At 37.9% G+C, this 14448-nt stretch overlaps 1 protein-coding gene across 1 annotated transcript in view; it reads right to left on the reverse strand.

Annotated features, from left to right (window-relative positions):
• Nucleotides 1-4739: 4739 nt before the first annotated feature.
• The window catches only part of il34 (interleukin 34), a 51051-nt gene continuing 41342 nt past the window's right edge, over nucleotides 4740-14448 (reverse strand). Inside the window, exons 4-8 of the mRNA XM_028450824.1 lie at nucleotides 12110-12187; nucleotides 11921-11998; nucleotides 10225-10332; nucleotides 8232-8415; nucleotides 4740-5021 (exon numbers count right to left, since the gene is read on the reverse strand). Coding sequence (XP_028306625.1) covers nucleotides 4963-5021; nucleotides 8232-8415; nucleotides 10225-10332; nucleotides 11921-11998; nucleotides 12110-12187 — 507 coding nt within the window. The 3' untranslated portion in view covers nucleotides 4740-4962. The remainder of the gene's footprint in view (nucleotides 5022-8231; nucleotides 8416-10224; nucleotides 10333-11920; nucleotides 11999-12109; nucleotides 12188-14448) is intronic.

Raw genomic sequence — 14448 nt, forward strand, 5'->3', positions numbered from 1 at the left:
CCAAGAACACAATGACAGATAACACTGCCGCTCAAAGTAAAAGTTTATTTTTGGTAATAAATCTTGCCACGGTTCCCTCGCATACAGTAAATATCTCATGTATAAAATTAAAAAGAAAGAGACAAAATCTTGGATGTTGATCATTTTAAAACAAAAAAAATAGAATTTACTCAGTCACAGCTCGGTGTAGAAATGTAACAAATGACTACTTTTAAAATATACTTAAAGTGACATCATGTAACTTTTAGCCAATAGGGGCGCTAGACCTGTAACTTGTGGCCACAACTGACTGTTGCAAAAATCAACAGTGAGTCGGGCCAGCCTGCCTTGTCTTTTGATTGTGTATGCAATTAATTACATTCAAATCAATGTAAATGACGCAACCTCAAGTTATCCCCCCTCAAGCGACGTGACTTGTGTGAACTTGAGCAACTCGGTCAAGTGCGACCTAGCCGCTGAAAGTTGAAAAATTTTAACTTTTTAAGCGACTTCAATTGACAACTCTCCCGCCCTTCACTGTCTGTAGAACCAAGGCAGCTGCCCCTTCCTGTGTCCTCCCGCTACAGTGCAGACGGCTGTAGCAAAGGGCTGTCCGGCTGCACAACACTTCCTCAATTTATCAGGGAAAAATTAAAGCGGTTAACTTCTTGAATAAGCCAACATTCTGAGTGAACTCATCCTTTAGTAACTCCATAAGTTGATATTTTAAATCGTAAAAGTGGACCTATTTATGATAAGTGCTGTAAACATACAGCCTCTGTCACTGCTTCCACACACACACACACACACACACACACACACACACACACACACACACACACACACACACACACACACACACACACACACACACACACACACACACACACACACACACACACACACACACACAGTTCCCTGGTCATCACATCAGTGGAGCAATAAAGTGCTGGAGTGACCAAAAAGCACCACTCATGCTACGTTCACACCGTATGCGTCTTCTGCGGCACCGGACGCATCTGCAGCACGAAACGTACCGCAGGGTCCGCAGGATCAAAAAATGTCCCCATTCACTTCATACGCACGTTTGAAGCGATGCCCCGCCCACCAGCGACACTTCCAACTGTGTGAGTTTCACTGTCTGCTGAAGCGAGGAGCTGTGCTCCTTTTTCTCCTCTCATAAACATAAACTACCAGTGAAAAAAGCTGGTGTGATTAGCAATGAATTCTATCCTAGCTCAGTGCCGACTTTCATAGATGAAAACTACAGAGAGAACTTTTACATGCTACCACCACCTCCTCGCTGATTCCCCTCCACGCCAAATCCTTCCTAGTCTGGTCCCTGTTATAAAGGCCGTGTCATACAGATCCAGGTGGTCACACGCTGCTTCTACTCCATAATTGAATGGGTGAACAGACCGGTGTCCGTGTTGACGGCCTGATGTCATCGTCAACAAAGACTCTGATTGGCTTTCGTCATGCAAAACAGTCGCAGGAGTTCAATATTTTGGATGTGCGTAAAATCGGGAGCACGCTCGCACGGCCAACGCACTTGACATGTGGATCGGACTTTGTATGTAATCTGATCGTACGGACATTTGGTGACGCATCCGGTGTGAACGCAGCGTTAGTGAAAAATAGTAACATAAGCCTTAGCTCCATGAGTTTATCAGAGCCTGTGGTCACGTGACTGCTGTAAACGTTTTCCAGGCATTCTCCAGGTCACATGACCTGGCCAACGACGGTCTGTCTTCTCCAACCTTACATGAGCGGTATTTCAAAAGGGCAGCCTCGCTCTGAGCATTGATACTGTCGAGTGCTGTATATTAGCATGAGGAATCATTTAAAATAATTCATATGCGTCAACTCTTTCGGTCAAAAAGTCCGCCGTGTGGCTTTAAAGCTGCTATCCGGAGTTTCTGAGAAACGCCTCGATGTCCCACCCTAAACAGCCTCACTTCCTCCCACTGCCTCTACCAAACTACCAGAAGCCACACCTCTACTTTTCTGCATCGCGGATCATAACAACGTTGCACCGGGTCACATTGATATAGGTCAATGGTAGGTAAGCGTCAACATCATATTTACCTGTTTGCTGTTGTGACGCGTGGCCTTGCTTCCGTGCACAGTTCCTCATTCACTTTGATTGACAGTCTCAAAAACAGGAAGTCGAAGCCTATTGGCTGGGCGCACTCAGCGATCATTTCCATTTGTATAGGGGTCTAAAGGACGAAGGAGGGACTTATATACATTAATGTATATGAATGACCAATGGCAGTAGACCGTAGTAAGACTAGTTAGGTATTTTTCAAAAGAATCATACATAAACATAGATTTCTCAGAAACTCCGGATATCAGCTTTAAGTACGAGTAAAATTACTGATTTTGAAAAATACTCAAAAAAGTACAAGAACCAATAAAAGCAACAGTAATGTGAGTCCATGTAATCTGTTACTTTCACCTATGTGAATAGGGTATACGAGACATGGGAGAAAAAGAGGAAGAAGTTAAATGGGGGTAAAAATAGCATTTTATTTTGCATTTAATTCATAAAAGCACTGTCACATAGAATTATATATTTCCAAAAATAAAAACTCATTACCTTGTTCATAAAAAAAAAGTGTTCTTCTATTCCATATATTCTCAGTTATATCCCCATTGTTGATGGTTTGCTGTTGAAAATACTGACTTGCTTTTTACAATAAGGAATTCTTGAGGAAAACATTAGAATGATTGAATTATCACAAAATACAAGCATGATGTTACATATGATAAGCAAGGTCAGATTAAAGGAGACTTTTAGTATGTATAGAAGGCAAGGGCCTTTCTTTATATATTCAGTGTATAATTTTACACGGTTTTGCACAATGCTAAGATTCCATCCCTGGGTTTTCTTTGCATACATTCACAAGTCACAATATAAAAATGAAATGAAATGAAAATTTCACTTGACAATAATAAATACACCTGTAGAGCAGTTCAGCATAATGACATTTTAACGTGACAAAAAGAGTGTTTGCCTTGTAACCATTACAACACCATTTTTAAACTTTAGTAAACGCAAAACATGACAAAGAGGAGTAAGACTGTAACTGATGATTATTGTTTTACCTATTGGAGAAGACACAATGAGATACTATGAATTTAAAGTACATCACTTATGATATCATTAATCATAGGTGAGCTTTCCACCTGCATACTGGGTCACCTGCTGATTGTATGTGCAACTTCCAGTGGGATGCTAAAATAAAAGACACGTCATAGCTTAGCAACTGTCCTTTCAACAAACATATCTCAAAAAGTATTAATCCGATCAAATTAAAAAATTACAGTGTACCTCGTTACACAATAGTTTAAACTCAACCTAATCTTTACATTGATATGTTGCACAAAGCACGGCTGTTTAAGAACTGTGGTTTCATTGAGGCTTTATGCTACCAGCATTTGAAGTTAAGCATTTGTTTATACAATAGAAACCCAATATTAAACTCCTGGGAATTGTTTTTGTATTTAAAGGTTAATCAAGTTTTTTGCTTTAATTAGTCATTGGTCATTGTACCAATCCAATTTTAGTGCAGCCTCTATTTGGAAAATACTGTATGTGCGTGTCACATTTGATAAAAACAAAATAAATCAAGAGCACTCGGAGGGTTCAAACCTCCGCCAAGCGCCAAATATCCTCTTTGCCAGATATTGGCAGTTCTCTGGATGAGTGATCCTGATCATGGTACTATGATCACTCACACTTTAAAGGCTAGGAAGAAATGTATAATCCCATTAATAACCATACAGTAGGTCCAAATGTATGGGCACCCTTAAAAAAAATTGCCATGAAATGCGCAATCCGGATCTGATCCGAATGAAACTTGGCAGAGTAGTTTAGGAACCAAAACAACATAACTGAGTCAAATTTCATAAAGATCTGTCAATTAGGGATCAAGATATGATTTCAAAAATGTTGTCAATGATGAGAGCCAGGTGTTTCTTTTTAGTTTTTAAAGTGATCCAGAATCAGTATATTGATCTGGATGCCATCCAAGATTCAATGTAATCTTCCATGGCGTAAAGTCTATCTTTGGTTAAAATTTTGTCAAAATCCGTGAAGTACTTTCGATGTAACAAAAAAGAAAGAAATAAATAAACACAGGTACACCATTGACGGAGATTAAAAAAACAAAAACTAAACAAAAATGGGAAAAAGTATCTCAGGTAAATAAAATGGATAACACTGAGTCATTAGAATGTCAGGCATAAAATATTTAGCACATGTCCTACATTTTCCTGTAAACGCGTCATTCATTTGTGATTATTCAGATTTGGCACTCTGAAAATCTGGCTGAGACATTTAAAATGCGTTTGGTCATTCCTTGTGCTCAAAAGCAAAGTAAAGATTCAGCCATTGTCACCAAAACAACACAACGAAAAAAAACCCATTGCATTCCCAGTGGGGGACGATAGTTAGTGTTTGTCTGGGATGGATAATGAACATGAAAAGTAATAAATACATGTTAGTGAGGGAAAAGTAATGGACTTTCACGGACTGCAGCATACTAGCAGTACTTTATATAGTTTTTAAGGAAAACTAAACCAAAGCATCCAGAATTTGTCCAATTTTGGTCTTTTCTGTTGTCCTTCGAGGAGAACTAGACTTCCAGATTTTAGCGTCCAAGTCCATGGCAATGGCTCTCCAACGCAAAATGTATGTTGACATAAACAGTTGTCCATCAAAACTACTTTTTGGAGGGTTGATCCACCAGACCAAGCCTTTCAGATAGACTAGGTAACCATAGAAATTTCCTGACCTGCAACCAGGGTCTGTGTCACCTTTAGACTTTGTTATATTTGGTGCATTTGGAAGAATCTTAGTGCAGTTCAAGAGTCAGGAGTTAGTTTTTGTCTTTAAGGATCAATTGCCCCAATGGATAAAAAAGGTTGATCTTGAGTCCATTAGAAAGAGAGGGACAGAGTCACTCTGCTGGATCCTCAGCTTCCAGGCTGAAGAGCTTTCTTTCTGCCTTTTCTCCAGGGTGTCTTTCCACAGTCTGAAAAACAACACAAAAATAATCACCATTAAATACTTATTTCTGATGATTGTTTTAAACATTATGAAGCATATTGATTTCTGTCCATAAAGAAAACATCTTATGGAAAAGGTTAGTCTTCTGTTACGCTACACATTTTCTTTTGAGAATTACCTCTAAATTATTCACAGCTGTCCTTGATTCAGTTCATGCTCTTAGCAATACACGAGCTAAACCAACTTGGCCCAATGTTACAAAGACCTCCAAAAACATTAAACATTTTTCTGTCTATCATGACTTTATCATAAGAATACAAGGCCAGATTTGTTGTTTAAGTCCTCATTCTTAGTATAACAACTGAAAAGGCGCATCCCTAACAAAGCTCTGCCAAAATGTAACATATTCAGGATGTTTAATGGAAAGTCGAGCTACAAATACAATTAAAGTAAAACGTTCTCTGCAAATGGGACAAATTCGTTTTCTGCTTAGGATTCACCGTGGCACAGTTTCTTGTATGTTGACATAAAAAGATGATGTGATAGCTATAAATACTATTTGTCATTTAAAGGCATTTACATTGTGTTTCTCACATGAAGTAAAAATCTACAGCATCAATCAGTGAACATAACTGTCTTCATCTTTTAGCAACATTCAGTCAGTGCAAAGTGAGTGCAGCAATTTCTATATTGTAAAAACTTAAATATTGCAAACTCTCTTCCAGATCTCTGTTGAAAAAGAGATTTAATAGGTCCAGCAAGATTATGTCAAGTTGGGGTTTTGTGAATTCAGACAAGACAAGAAACGTTTGTCTACCGACATGTTTCGACTGTCAACTGCCAGTCTTCGCCAGAGGTGTTCTGCTGATTGCCTTTGATGTTCCCCATTGAAGTTTCACTAGACTGAAAAACCTTGTCTGAATAAACAAAACCTCAACTTAACATACTGTTCAAAAAGAAGACAAAATTAATCTCAGCAGAACTCCTCTGACGACGACTAGCACTTGACAGTTGAAACACGGGAGATAAAAAATTCCTGCAAACCTTGTTTGAAAAGAGATTTAAGTCTCAATGGCATGTTTTATAATTCCAAATTAAGTCATTTGTAATTTAAGTGTTCTGCTTCGTGTTTACATGGGAATAGTATCCCGAATTGAGGTTTACACGGAAAACACGTTAATTCCGCATGACATATTCACTTGGTTCAGGGTTTCATGTCCCCCGATGATTCCTGTGTCCGTGAAACCATCCTCCTAAAGATGCGTATGGCCTCTGTCCTCTCGCGACTTGGTAGTTGTGCTGAGTATCGCCTGGTAGCAAACCAATTCGGGATTCACAAGGCAACGGCAAAGAAATTCACGTGCCTGTTTTGTAAGGGCATGGTAGAAGGAGGACTACTAAAAACCATAATAAAATAGCCAAATGAAGAGGTGGCACTCGAGATCGCGAGAATGTTTGAGACCTCACATCACATTCCTCATAAGTGCTTTTACTGCCTAAATAATAGAGTTAAGAGAAAGTAAACACATGAGTCAGAGTCACTGACAATGGGGTAGATATATACCCAAACATTTTACAGCTCCCAGGTCTGTGTTGGCAAATGTCATGGGAACCTTGAATGTTGTGCTCTACTCTTTTCTGATGATTTCACTTGTTGGCAAGTCCAGGAAAACATCAGTATTTTCTTACATCAGAGAAAAAAAGCTGATCATGCAGATCATTGAAAGTGTTACAATTCTCTAGGATTGTCTGTTTGCGCTGTGTTTTGTTTTTGCTAGGACAAGCTAACAAACGAATCCCAGCCTCCAGCTTTATGTGTCACCTTAGCAAATTTCATATTCTTTAGAATAATCCAAAGTATTCTCAAGGGACGAAAAGCATGGAAACATTAATTTATAGTCAGCCTTTTTGTTGTTTTCTCACAAGGTGGTCATGATGTAAGTGAAAACTCTTAATGAGTGCTTTTTATGTTAGAGTACAACATGTTCACCCTGTGGGAGCATTAATGCTAACCCTGTTTTTGGACATGTTATTAAAATGTGCTTTCTGGCTTAAAGAGGTTTTTACTGGCGTTATTTCAATAATTCAGACATATATTTGAAGGTTTTACTTTGTTCTTTTCAATTAAACAAAACAATACCACCCACTAACAACTTCATAAATCAAGAAGAAGAGGAGGATTCAAGACTTTAATCTTATCATTTAAAGATAATAATGCCAATTGGTGGTTATATCTATCCTTAAATGCAACAAACTGCCATAAGTTGTGTGTGGAGGCTGACACCATCTCTTCAGCACTTTGAGTTTATCATGTTTGATTATTTCTTCTGCTTCCAATACATCATCATCATCATCATCCTGATACAGCACATTCACTAACAAGTCTATGTGTTTTTTGCTCTTTTTTTACTTAACCTGGCTGTCAGTCATCATATATACTGTATTACTATAACTGATTGATTAAGTGTGGGTCTCTTCATTTGGATCTTGTTGGGCTCTTTCTTTCTTACTATGAATTTTATATTGTTAAGCGCTTTGAGATGACTTTATTGTATTCTGCACAATATAAATAAAGTTGAGTTGAGTCAACCATACTTAACCACTGTCTGGGGTTGACAACAACAATGAATACATAATAATTTCATCAATTATTTTAGGGTCAAACAGAACAGATTGGCTAATACTAGTAAATCTACAACACTTTAGCCAAATACATTATAATTTTGTTGAGCAAGCAAATAATCATTTGTTGCATGTTTTGTGTGTGGCTACTTGAGAACATTTTCACTACCCATGGATGATAGAAAATACATAATGTGAGTATTATGGCAAGCTAAAAAATTCTATGGACTATTTCAACTGAAAGCCTAACTCGTCTAAACTCCTAATATTGACTTTACAACTAAGGAATGCTAAAGCTAAAGAAATATAAGGTCAATTGCGTATTAGGTATATACTGTATACATATATATATATATGTATATATATATGTATATATATATATGTATATATATATGTATATATATATATATGTATATATATATATGTATATATATATATGTATATATATATACGAGCCAAAGCAACAAAGTTTTGTTATTATCTGTACTGTAAAGTTCAAGTTTGAATGACAATAAAGAAAGTCTAAGTCTAACCACCAAGTAAATTTCCTTGTAATGTTTTAAACTGTAATGAGTTTTAAAGAATATTTTCCCATCTATTGAGTTGTACTCACAGTCCTGTTGATCTTCTGTGTTGCTAAAGCATTCGTGAAAGAGACAGTACATTGTGTGGCAGAGGTTGTCCAAAAGTGATTTTGGAAAAGCGTAACCCCAGCTAGTGTCCACCATCCTCTCAGGCTCTTCTGTTAACCGGTCCCAAATGTCCTGGATTGTTTCAGGCAGCTCTTGATAGAATACCTGCAAACAAACAGATGGAGATTGATTTAGTAAGTTAAATTAATTAAAGCAATTAAACATTTGGTTTAAAATTGCATCTATTCAACTTTTTTGTACAATAGATCAAAACAGGTTTAGAATGGTAAGGTTTGTTTTTCACTCAAGAGAATTTCACACAATGGACTTGGTAGTGAGAGTAGAGGTAGTTCGCTCAGATGATGTCATCAAATCATGATGACAGGGGGCGTGCCATTTGAGTTAGCGGCCCCCTGTCTCTTTAACTGTACATAAGGCTAATCTTTAAAAGGCAATACGAGGATTATGGCTTCATGAAAGACTTTATTTTAAGCACAGATCTTCTACTCATTTGGGGCCACATTTGTTTAACCAGCAGAATGCAGAGGGCCCATTTAAACACTTTTAGCCATTCCTTATAATTCTGCTTAGTTTGGTTTTTGAAATTGGCCAGTTGGTACACAGCAGTCATTTGTGTAAACTTTACTTTGTTGGTCTTCTTGGTTGCATTAATGGTTAGATGCATAATGTTGCCATATCCACTCCTTAAGTGCCATCGCAATACTTGAGCATATGTGTTTTTGCTTGTGTGTGCATGTGTGTTAAATGCTGTAATTGCCTCTTGACCAGTGTTTGGAATAACGGCATTTAAAATAACAGCGTTAGGTAACAGCGGTTTTTTTTTCAGTAACGGGGTAATCTAACTAATTACTTTTTACACCGTTACAACGCCGTTATCATTACTGAACGTTAAATGAGGTGCGTTACATGCATTGATTGAATAAACTGTTAATCCGAAAGCACATCTGGCTTCATACGCGGCTGTAGTGAGGAGGTGGGTTAAAAACAAGGCGAGCGATTACGATTGGCAGCGTTATGTTTCATAGTAGCCAATCAGAGCCAGTGTTTTTACACATGTGCCAGCGCACAAATGTCATTTTTAAGGTGGCGATACAAACACTACTATAAATTAATTGTGGTCAAAGGCAAGAACGTGTATGTGAAGTGTACATTATATCCAGGAGTGAAGCCTTTGTCCACATCTGTTGTAAGCAACTCAAATTTAATGAAGCACCTGAAAATGACACATGCATCTTAAAAAATCTGAATTCTTTGACATATAGCAACTTTTTTTTAATAGTAACGCAAATAGTTACTTTTCTTGGCAATGAGTTACTTTTATTATAGAGTAATTCAGTTACTAACTCAGTTACTTTTTGGAACAAGTCGTGAGTAACTATAACTAAATACTTTTTTAAAGTAACGTTCCAAACACGGCTCTTGACTAATATCTATTTATCCATAGTGATGTCGCTGGGGCAGCATCCTTAGCAGTGATGCCCATACTTCCCTCTCCCTAATATTCTCATCTTTTTTTTTTTTTTCAAATGTGCCACATTTTTGTAAAAGAACAAGCTTCTGTGGGAGTTGCAGGATGTGACATTCAAATATTTCTTAAACTTTCTTTGTCAAAGTGATCCTTGTTTTGGTTATGGTTCTGACTCTTGTTTTCTCAGTGGAAAAGCCAGGCTTGATATTGTTGCCAATTCAAATGCAAAAAGATGCTGGGATGATCCAACTGATGTTTCAGAGAATACTTGGGAGTGGAGAGAATGCAACGGCCCGCCAGCGTTCCTGATCTTAGCGTGACTGAACATTTATGAGACTAACTTGGGTGTGCCTTTTGTGCACGAGGGACCAACACGACCATGTCAGCTGGTATGTTGTCTTTAATTGTCTCGTCTTTTGAGTTTTACTATCGACAGTGATGTAAATATAGTTTTAGTACAGATGTGCGTGTGCTCTCTAACTCACCTCAGCAGGATGTGAAAGCACAAACACACCCTCAGCATCCTTGAAGCGTCTTTCCAACTCAGCAGTGTAGGAACGCGAAGGATGTCTCTTTGGCAAAACCTGGATAATCTGAAATTATTTTTTACCTTCAGTTAGGACAGCTCTAAAGTTGTGGTGAAAACTGAAAAACTGAGCAGTTTTATAGTTATTATGTAGATTGTATCTACTTGCTTTGAGAAGAATAAACATTTTATACAAGTGATAAAATGAAGTCAGGTCATGTGCGTATGTGTCGTATTTAGTACCTTGAGGCAACAAAATGCCATTGTGTATAATTTGATGACGTCTAGTCTGTTGCTGGTAGAGTATTTGTGTGACCGTGATGGGATGGGAGCAGCAGGTCTTATATGAAATTTGTCTATAGAATCGCCATTTTGTTATTAGATGTTGATGCTTTATCCAGAAATGTTCCTGACATTATGTAGTTCACAAAGGCAATGTCCCGTGAAACGCTAGATTAGATTAATTCATGTTTCAAAAACATTGTTGGTGTAAATTGCAATGTGTTTTGAGAATTTTGGAACATTTTGGAAACAATAGTTTGATGCAGATGATGCTAAAACACTTCCAGAACATTTTAAACCATCTCCAGGCCTGAGGGTGTTGACTACAGATCCGATTACAGGCGATTTTTATGGGAACCCAATAAGTTCGCTTCATGTTTAAATTCTAACCTTCAGACCGGTGCTTGAACCTGTTGGCTTTTGTACTATTTCTTTGCACACTATGGGTCTGATTTCTAATGTGAATAAAAACCTGTGAAACTGATCTGATAACCCTGAGCAATGAGGATTGCGTCTACAAAATATAATTTATTAAGTAATCTATTTAACATGTTTGCCTCTAATGAATGAACAACTTGAGCGGCTCAGGACTGTTTTGCACATTTATTTACCATATTTCACTGGCAGCTTTTAACTGTCGGCTTCAGACACAGACAGCAGCAATGTTCAAGGCAGAGACATTAGCAAAACTAAAGGCAACGGAGTGAACAGATATTTCCTGCTCAAGTAAACTTAATTTAAAAAAAAAAGAAACAAGAGCAAAAACCTACATCAAGCACCAAATCTCTTCTTTGCCAGATATTGGCAGTTAATTGGATCAGTGATCCGAATCATAGAACCATGATCATTTACGTTTTAAGCTCAACCGCCTCCAGGTCGTCCAAAATGCAGCGGCCTATTTTTTATAACTGGGACTAAAAACGTGACCACTTAACTCCTGTACTGTTACATCTGTTTATCTCCTACTGACTTCATCTGTTATTTTCTTTTTATGTTTTCCACAGCTTTAACTGTTTTAAAGATATTCTCCAATGTGGTGTTTCTTCTGGTTAGGTTCAGATTTGTTTGCATGTGTTAGTGTAAGACATTCTTGACTGACATATAGCAAAGTTAATATTGTTATAATCTGCATTGCAAATGTGAGTAAATCACATGCAACAGTTGAAGTTTAAAAAAACAAACCCATAAATGGTTGAAGGAAATTGCAACCATCTGAAATGTTAAGACACGTTGCCAAATATAATGTCAATTGCACTTGAACATGTCGGGTGCAGTCAAAATCCAACCAAAATGTACTTTTTGTTATAAAAAGTGCAAGGTTTTTTTTTTTTTTTTTTTTGACACAACGATCTACAAGTGACAGCTTGTCCTACCTTTTTCAAGACGCCTTGGTTAACTTGAAACCATAGCCTTTGTAAGACCAGCTCATCCACACCATCCTCATCTAAACACTATTCAAAGGAAAAAGTAACATATTCAAGACTGCTAATAATTCTAACAAGGAGAAACAAGATCATGTCACTATTTCAAGCTCCAGGTAAACTAATTAAAATGGTTCTTACCATTTTGCTGATGTTTGACAGTTTAAATATCTCCTCGTGATGAACTCTGACAGTGTAGTTGATGGGAAAGTAGTGCTTCTGTAGAAAGAAATAATTAAAGAATCAGCATTTTATTTTTAAAATGCAATGTTTATCAGAACTCATCTTCGGTATCCTTTTGCCACAAGTTCACTTCTCAACATCTGTACCATCTGATCAGGGATTTTTTTTTTTACTGAAACATACAGAATGGCAGGTGCAAAAAAATACTGTTTTAAATTACACAACCTCTTAAGCCCCAGAAACTTTTCTTCAAAAATCCCATACACGACAAATAACGCTTTTCTAAGCTACTACATGACCTACATGGCAAATTTTTGTTCAGATTGAAGTAGGACCCTTAATGAGTAATGGAAATTTTGGAAATATATATAAAACTGAGTGACGATAAATCATGTTTTAAAAACAGAAAAAAACTGGAGATTTATATCAAATATAAAACCAATTCTCATTAGCGAAGGCTATACAAGCAGAAATAATTGAACTAATGTATGAACATTAATTGTAGCAAGTTTGGTGATAATAATAAGCATTTGGCCAAAGATACACATGTTTTTGTACAAAAAATGTGACTAAAAAAGACCAAGCTTACAGAGTTGTCGACTTTTGCCTCTCTGACCATAATAGCCTGGTGTGTTTGCTGAAGTCTTTGGTTCTGACTTTGTGTTGGCTACCGTTTTAGCTGAGTTGCTTAGGATTAGGATAATTCTTTACAACATTTAGACCCGTGAGAGTCGCGGAAGCTGAAGCTGCCCCCGGCGAGACAGTTGGGGATGAAGAGGTTAAAAAGTGAAACTATGCAAACTAACCAGTGTCTGGTCTACACATACTCAAACAGTAGTGCGAGTATCAGCTTCAACTTCAAAGCAGTGAATCATTTCAGTGAACATATTAATATGGTTAAAATATCATGGTATTCCTGGTAACTGCTCAATGTCAAGAAAAATACCCACAACCAATCATTTACATAGGGCTCTACTCTCCCATGCGCGTAAGTCCAAAAAGCCACGCAGCAGCGCTGTTTTTGGCTGCGTGCTATTCTCCCCCTGTACTTAAGTCAGTCACTGTGCGCCTCCATCCCAGTTACGCACTCTGGGGGGAGCGAACCTGAAATGTGGGCGTTCCCATTCAAATCTGGCCTTGCGCGTATTCTCCCATCTGCTTAAGTTCTCATCCTCCTACACGCTTCTGTACCTGGGATAAGTGCAGCGCCCCAATGAGGTGAATCATTATATTGCACTGGAAGTATGGACTTATTACAATTGAAGCCACACGGACTGTGTGAAAAAACTCCTGGAAATAATCTATCCAAACTGACAATGTCGTGCAGTCACGGGAGTAGGGGGAGTCACACGAGCAAGCCAAAGGATTGACCATCAGCATTTCTAATATGTTCACATTTACCAGTTCTAAACAGGACAAAATGTGTTACATTTAATTATATTTTATACGTGCCGTCCACTCCTTGTCCTGGAAGGCGGTGCGTCGCATATCTGATCAGCTGTTTGTGTGCAGAGGTGCACGCGTCGGCTGCTACAGCTCGTTTACAAGGAAACTCTGACAGACGTCAGACTGATGAGGCTATTTAACACTGTGTATAACATACAGCCACAGTTTGATCAACTACAAGAGTAAATAACAAGTGAAACATTGATGACAGAGGGTGATGACTAATGCACGCTGATCATTTCTTAATGCAGGAATGTAAGAAGTTAATAGAAGCAGACTTTCCACACAATCAAACCTTAATCTGGTGTTAATATGAGGAGAAAACTGTGGCTCAGAAAGAAAAATGTGTTCGATCTTCACCCTACAGTAATCTGATCAAATCAACCTTTGTTAATCAACGAAGGTGTTTCAAATTAAAAGTGCGCTTTATCATTTGCACAGATTTCAATGACATTTACAAGCATTGGGAAAACTCTATGTTCTGTGATTTCTAGACAGCCCAAAAATAATGACATCATGGCCCAGTCCGCCTCCTTTGCTTCAGACCTCCTTCATTCACAGACTACGCGCTTTTGGTTGATTTGCCCGCGGTGGGCGTGTCAGGAGCCTGGACCAGAGAATACGCACAGGAGAGAGGCACATAACTGCAGGCGTGTAAAAAAGCTCTAAAGTCCAGACTGGAGAATAGGGTCCATTTTGAACAAACCATTAAGGGAAGAAACGCTGACGGAATCTGGGAACAACCTAAATCCAGTCAGTTACAGGGACTCATGTTGTTGATTTTCTTTTCTAAGATGAGTCAGAGTCACAGCAAATTTGGACTTCAATTAAATTTTTTCAAAATGTCTGTT

Source organism: Gouania willdenowi, chromosome 6, assembly GCF_900634775.1.
Source record: "Gouania willdenowi chromosome 6, fGouWil2.1, whole genome shotgun sequence".
NCBI classification, from domain to species: Eukaryota; Metazoa; Chordata; class Actinopteri; order Blenniiformes; family Gobiesocidae; genus Gouania; species Gouania willdenowi.